Source organism: Bactrocera tryoni, chromosome 5 (genome assembly GCF_016617805.1).
Source record: "Bactrocera tryoni isolate S06 chromosome 5, CSIRO_BtryS06_freeze2, whole genome shotgun sequence".
Classification (NCBI taxonomy): domain Eukaryota; kingdom Metazoa; phylum Arthropoda; class Insecta; order Diptera; family Tephritidae; genus Bactrocera; species Bactrocera tryoni.
Window position 1 is genome coordinate 30874729 of NC_052503.1, and position 7257 is coordinate 30881985.

At 38.5% G+C, this 7257-nt stretch overlaps 1 protein-coding gene across 1 annotated transcript; it reads left to right on the forward strand.

Annotated features, from left to right (window-relative positions):
• Window positions 1-2863: 2863 nt before the first annotated feature.
• LOC120776537 (proton-coupled amino acid transporter-like protein CG1139) lies at window positions 2864-6485 on the forward strand. The gene is made up of 8 exons (XM_040107275.1): window positions 2864-2937; window positions 3026-3176; window positions 3234-3355; window positions 3427-3653; window positions 3715-3845; window positions 3920-4098; window positions 5968-6137; window positions 6235-6485. The coding sequence occupies exons 1-8, from the start codon at window positions 2864-2866 to the stop codon at window positions 6483-6485; spliced, it is 1305 nt and encodes a 434-aa protein (XP_039963209.1).
• The last annotated feature ends 772 nt before the right edge of the window (window positions 6486-7257 follow it).

Genomic DNA, 7257 nt, shown 5'->3' on the forward strand with positions numbered 1-7257 from the left:
CTCCAATTCACACAAGCCATTTTTTGAGCGATTGTCAAATTGTGCGGGATCCAACGAGAACAAACCTTTTTTACGGCCAGGTGTTCATGCAATATCGAATGTATGCTGGTGGGCATAGGCATGCCTCTAACTGAAGGTATGTTACATGACGGTCTTGCATTATCAGTTCACGTACGGCATCGATGTTTTCTGGCACAACGGTTGTTTTTGGACGACCTTCACGGAATTCGTCTTTAAGCGAGCGTCGGCCACGATTGAATTCGTTGTACCAGTTTTCACAGTGCTATAGGATGGTGCTTCATAGCCATACATAGATTTTAGTTCATCGATGTACTCTTGTCGTGATAATCCACGTCGAAAGTTGTGAAAAATGATCGCACGAAAATGTTCACAAGTTAATTCCATTTTTTGGCCGAGATGAATTTTTTAATTCCCTGTAAATAAAACAATTCACGATTAAATGACAAAACGTTCTGAGTGATGTTATGCTAAAAAATGTCAAACTTTCCAATGGAAATGTCAGATTCCACCTGGCAACACTTAGTGTTGCCTAGGCCAGAAATATATATAGCAGCCTCCGTAATGTATACCAATCGAAAACACTTGCTCGCGACAAACAATTATCACCGAAGGCCTTTTCCAACATTCTGAACATTTCGGCACTAGAATTTTGATTCGGCACCTAAAACTATGGTGGTCCGATATCAGCGGTTCAAACAAATGTTCTTCTTGGAGAGAAATGATCTGTAAAAAATTCTAAGTCGAAATCTCAAAACTGACAATTTGATCATTTATATACATAGCATACCTGCGTATACCACATCTCCGACGTTTTCTTCTGGTTGATACAATTATTGTGGTAAACTTGATATACCTTGTTCAGGGTATAAAAAGTTGCAATTATTCAACAATTAAAATTCGAAGTCAATACGCGCGTTAGTCTCCGATTATCATCGTCGCCTTATTAGAAAAAGGTATTTTGGAAAAAGGTAGATTAAATTTTTAAGTGCCGAAACTATTTCAAACTATTCGGCCCAACAGAATATAAGACAAGCAAAAAAAATTGGAATAAATGTTATTATTTCTCGAAAGAATTTAAAATCATAATTTTACGCAGGTTTTTGCCGGTGTTGGAAGATGTACAGTTTATTTCGTATCATCAGTTTGGCTTTGGGAAAATTCATGGCATAATTGAACAATGTTATAGGGTATAATAGTTTATAATTGATGCTATGGAAATCCTCGATGTCCATCAAGTCTTTCGCAAAGTCTGGCATCTAGGCCTATAATTCAAATTAAAGGAAAAACTACCAATGCCTTATTATTTGCTGCTAAAGTCTTACTTGCACAATCGGACGTTTTGCGTTAGATGCCATATTGTTGAGTCGGATTTGAGACCTGCTTGTGCTGTCGAGCACCAAGGCAGTTCACTTGCCTCTGTGCTTTATATTCTTTATACAGCTGAACTTCTAGTGATCAATTCTGACTCCACAATGATGGCAACCTATGCTGATGATACTGCACTGCTAACATCAAGTGGCCACCCTAATACTGCTTCCAGAAAACGGCAAATGCAATTGAGTGTTTTAGAACCGTAGCTCACCAAATGGAATATAGGCATCAACACCGAATAGTCCATACAAGTCGTAAATACTCTCAAGCACAAAAATTGCCCTCAAGTGACTTTTTATGGTCAATTGTTGCCAACAAACACATGAGCAAAATATTTCGGGATTACAATTGATAAGAGGCGCACTTGGAAAGATCACGTAGAAATAAAAGGAGATTAGAGTTGGGGCTACATTGACTTCTTGGGCCAAGATCCCGCCTCAGTCTGAAGAATAATTTGCTATTTTATAAGGTACGATAATACTTAGGCCGATCTGGACCTATGGCATTCAATGTGTGTTCATCTGACGTTCGATCTTACCTTCAATCTAACAAATCCAATAATATTATTGATTATCTTATTTTCTAGGTATTTTTCTTATTTTTAGAGATTGTGTCTCCAAAATATGGGGTATTCCATACCAAATCGACCACTTTTGAACCCGACCCCTTTAGATTTTTCTGAAACTTATCCATCCTTTTCTACCCTTTGAAAAATATTTTTGAGAATGTTTTCAAAATTTTTTGTCCAACTTTAAAAAAGTTATGGATTTAAAAAAAAAAATGCCTTTTTTTATTTTCAAATAGCCATAACTTTTGTAGAAATGGACTTTTGGGGACCTTTTTTTTTAAATTTTTGTTTTTGAATGAACCTTTCGCAAAAATACACGAAAAAAATTTAACACGATCAATTATATAAAATAATCGGTTTTTTAAGCAAAATCGTCATTTTTTTTGGAAGTTCGCCATTTTTTTTTTCCTCAAAAAAAACTTCAATTAATTTGACAACTATCCCTGCTAATCACGGTGTGGGCCGATTTTTTTTATATTTTTTTTATTTTTTTCATTTTTGAAAATTTGACAATTTTTTTTTAAATAAATTTTTTTGGATATGCTGTTAAAGATCAATATTAAATCCTTAACGTCATAATGCATGAAAATTTATGATATAAGCGTTTTCGAAGATAAAATCTCTCAAAAAGCTAATGAAGAATCATTATAAGTTTTAGGAAGACGTAAAGAATTTAGTTTGGTATTTGCAAAAGCAATGTAACAAAATTATTTTTACTACACATTTATTGTTCTAAAATCATAAAAATCAAAACTTAACTACAATCGATAATTATGTTACCAAATCGATTAGTCTTACGAATTCGCCTCAAAAACATAACTGACAGCTGAAATTCTAAAAATTGTTTATAATAAATTCTGCAAAACATTTCCTGCTCTTGGCATGAAAAAACAATTTAATGAAATGGACAATACACAAAACAGCGTAAATGAAGAATATGATCCATACCAGCATCGTAAGGTCGTGAATCCCATGAGGTACGCTTGAGTACACCAAAAATACAAAAATAAACCAAAAAAATAAATAAATAAATAAATAAAATTGAAAAGCGGAAATAAATTTCAGTAATTTCGAAGTTTACATCAGCCTGCTGAAGGCCTCCATCGGCATTGGCTGCTTGGCCATGCCCAAAGCCTTCCAAGCGGCTGGTTGGCTGAACGGCCTGATCAGCACCGCCTTGATCGGCGCGATCGTTATATTCGCGCTGCATGTGTTGGTAAATGAGCGCATTCTAAGTTTGTTGTGTGATAAATTTAAATTTCGCTGCTTACAGTTGCGTGGCATGTACGAGCTGAGCAAGCGGAAGCGTGTGCCGCGTTTGAACTATCCAGACTCGATGGCGTTTGCGCTGGAGTCGGGACCGAAATGCTTGCGCTTCTTGAGCGAAAGTGTGCGGTTTGTATGAAGTTTTGTATACAAAAATATATATTCTCTTTTGTATGTGTGTAATATCTTGTTGTTTTAAGCTCGACAATCGACTTCGTATTGGCGTTCTATCATTTTGGCGTCTGCTGCGCTTACGTCGTCTTCATTGCCGACAATCTGAAAGAGTTGCTCGACTTTTATGGCTACGAAATCGACACACGCTTTTATATCTTCGCACTATCTTTACCTTTGTCGGCGATTTATTTTGTGCGCGATCTGCGGAATCTGGTGCCGTTCAATGCGTTTGCCGATGCCATGATTTGCTTTAGTACTTAGTAGACTTTCAGTTGTAATTTTGATGGAATTGATGCAGAAGTAATGCTTTGCAGGTTTCATCATTATATTCGCTTACATTTTCACGGGATTACCTGCATTGGCCGAGCGAAGTGCTTTTGGTGACTTGAAATCGTATCCGCTATTCTTCGGCACGGTGCTCTTTGCCATCGAATCTGTTGGCGTGGTCTGTTAAAATTTTTGTTTTAACTTAGAGATATAAGTATATATAATATATAATTAAGTGTTCGATTTTTGCAGATCATATCCGTTGAAGCTAAAATGAAATCGCCGAAGGATTACTTAGGTTTAAATGGCATATTGAATATGGGCTTAGTCACCTCTCTAATATTATATGTATTAATTGCATTTTTCGGCTACTGGCGCTATGGTGAGAAAGTCAAGGACAGCATCACCTCAAATCTACCGATGGAGGATTTGTAAGTGTGTTAACTTATGTATAAGATTTGTATTTGTTTATTTTATAGAACTGAAGTAGTTATGATAATTATAATAATTTATGATGATTTGTCAAGTTATCTACGTCTCAGATCGTCCAACTATTGCTCCAGGCCTGATTCGAAGCGGGTTTGTCCGCATAGACTTTAGACTTTACATATTCCCACAGAAAAAAGTCTGACGGTGTGATATCACACGATCTTCGTGGGCAATCGACCGGCCCATAACTGAAGTTATCTGCCCACCAAAGTGTGGCCAAGATCACGAGTAAATAGGTGGTTCGCATTGCTCGATAACGGTCGCTATTAACGGTAATGTTCTGACCAGCATAATTTTTGAAGAATTATGAACCGACGATTCCATCGACCTACAAACCACACTAACACAACACAACGGGGTGTTTCTGGATGAAATGGCAGCTCTTGAATCTCTACATGTTGCTCTATCTCAATTTTTCAAATACAGCAATTGTTCAGATTACTAAGGCTCTTTGTATCTTTCCTAGAGCGGAGGTAGGATAAAATCTAAAAAAGAAACACAACTTTAGTGAATTGAGAATTATTCGACGAAAACGAAGCAAAGTCTTATTGTTAATAATCTATCTCTTGGGACATGGGACATATATAGTATGTCTATATGGTCTAGAAAATGGAAACCCATTATTTTTTGTATTAAATTGAAGTTTTAGTTCTACTTAGAATAACTCAAATATTCACCATTTTGTTCGCTAATATCTTGCTAGTTTGAAGGCATATTCATAATGCCTATCTTATAAAAACCCTTGTCTTTATTGAAAAAGTCTGGAACAGTCGATTTTCACAAGCTAATCTTCAGTTTTTTGCCAGAAAATTCATTATAGACAATCAGGGGTTATGACTGTCAACAGTGATGTGGGAGCCAAATGCGAATGCATCGACTATTTGTTTATATATATATTATGACAGGAGATATTTCGTCTTTCCCTTGTTAACTACCAGACCCTAGCGCCGCGGTTACTAGGGCCAATGATATCAATATCATCGGCGTACTCAAGTAACTGTACACTCTGATAGAAGATTTTACCTTCTCTATTCAGCTCTGCAGTTCGATTTATTTTCTCCAGCAGTATACTGAAGAAGTCGTACAATGGGGTATTGCCCTTCCCAATGTTGATTGAGATTTTCGTATTGCTCAACCTCAGTTTTAGTTTTTGTTTGTCGGGGATACCAAATTCGGACATAGCGGCATAAAGGCAGCTCCTTTTTGTGGTGTCAAAAATAGCTTTAAAGTCGTCGAAGATGTGGTGTGTGTCGATCTTCTTTTCAGAGATCTGTTTTAAGATTTGGTGCATGTTGAATATCTGGTCAGTTGTTTGAAGAAGCATGCTTGATGGAACCTTATATGTGATTTTGAGGAGGCTTAACCCACGTTAGTTGTCGCAGATTCTGGGATTTCCCTTTTGTAGATTGGTCAAAACAAACGTATATTCCAAACTTCGGGCATGCTTTCATCCGCCTATATTATACAAAGAAGCTGATATAGTATCATTATCAGTTCTTCGCCGCCGTATTGGAATAGCCCAGCAATTCGTCGTCTTCACCGCTTTAATGTTCTTCAGACGTATGCTCCAACGCCAGCTGTTGGGAATCTGTCGGTAATGAGGAAGTGATCCCTCCATAATTTCAGTGTGTTTCGGGCATCATTCACTAGATTACCTCTGTGGGTTCTATAGCGCATATTTTCTTAGAATTTTCAATAAAAAATCTTATCTTAACCGAATATTATACCAACCATCTCTGAACAATTTCATTATACTGGTGTAAGTAATTTATAAAGAAGAGAATCTCGATATCCCTTCTATAATTTTGCAGCTTCCCTCGCTTGGCCCGGTTAATGTTTGCAGTTGCCATATTTTTATCGTTTGCACTACAAGGTTACATAACCATCGAGGTGTGTTGGCGGCGCTACTCGGAATATATGAATTTGAAGCCTTCGCACCCCTTGGAGTACGTGCTACGTATCGCCATTGTGCTGGGCGCGGGTAAGTGCTTGCTTCCACAAAGCTTTCAGTGGAGAAAAATTAATTTTAAATTATTAAAAATTGTAAATTTATTTGAAAAACTAAAAAATCATTTCAGTGCTCGCCGCCGTTATGAGTTCACATCTGGCATTGATACTCTCGCTCGTTGGCTCCTTCTCGCTCTCCTATCTGGGCTTGATCTTCCCCGGTTTGATGGACTTTTGCTTGCGCTACGGCCAGGGTTTTGGACCCTACAAGATCTACTTGTGGCAAGATATGGCTTTGATGGTCTTTGGCTTTATCGGCGGCGCTATAGGCACTTGGTTCTCGCTCAGCGACCTCTATGCAAATTACCAACTACAGCAATGAGGCTGAATTGCGCCGACTGCGCTGCTAAGTGAAAAATAATCGCAATCGATAATAATAAATGTTGCAAGTAATGCAAAGTCATTGTTTATGTTTTTTTATTAAGAAAATCAATAAAATTGTCCGCTGTGTGGCTTGTGTCCAGCACAGCCGGCGGCGGTGTGAGTGCGCGAGAAATTTATTAGCTACATTTTGTACCTACCAGTGTCCTCGCACCAAGTGCTGAGGCACGTTGTCGCGGTGCGCACCTTGCGACATGCAACCAACCGTCCCACTCCTTACGGTATGTGTCTACGACAACCCCAACAATCGCTGCCGCGATACGGCACGAATATGTGAGAGTGTATCGCGCGCTGTATTGCATAGATACTCGTGCAACATGCACGCACTTGTTGACTTGTTGGCCGTTTAGATTAAAATGTTTTGCTAACGGATAAGGCGAGATTTTGCGACTAATTAGGCGATAGCTCAATTAAGCTAACAAGGCATTAAATGAACTGAATTTACGTGCGCGCGCTTTGCTCCAGAATCGACGCAGATAACAACGCTGATGCTGGTGCGCCCGTTGCCCATGCGCTTGGTGGCACACATTCTCAACTTAAACTCACATAAGGATATTACATGCCGATGTTCGTTTTCATTGCCCTCAATATGTCGCTTGGTAAAGTATGTACACCCATTGCTGCTGCTGCCGCGGCGCGCACCGCGCTTGTTCTGCCATTTGGCCTCCACTTGCCACTGCTGTACGCGCAGTGGTGCGTCTAACTGCTGCAAC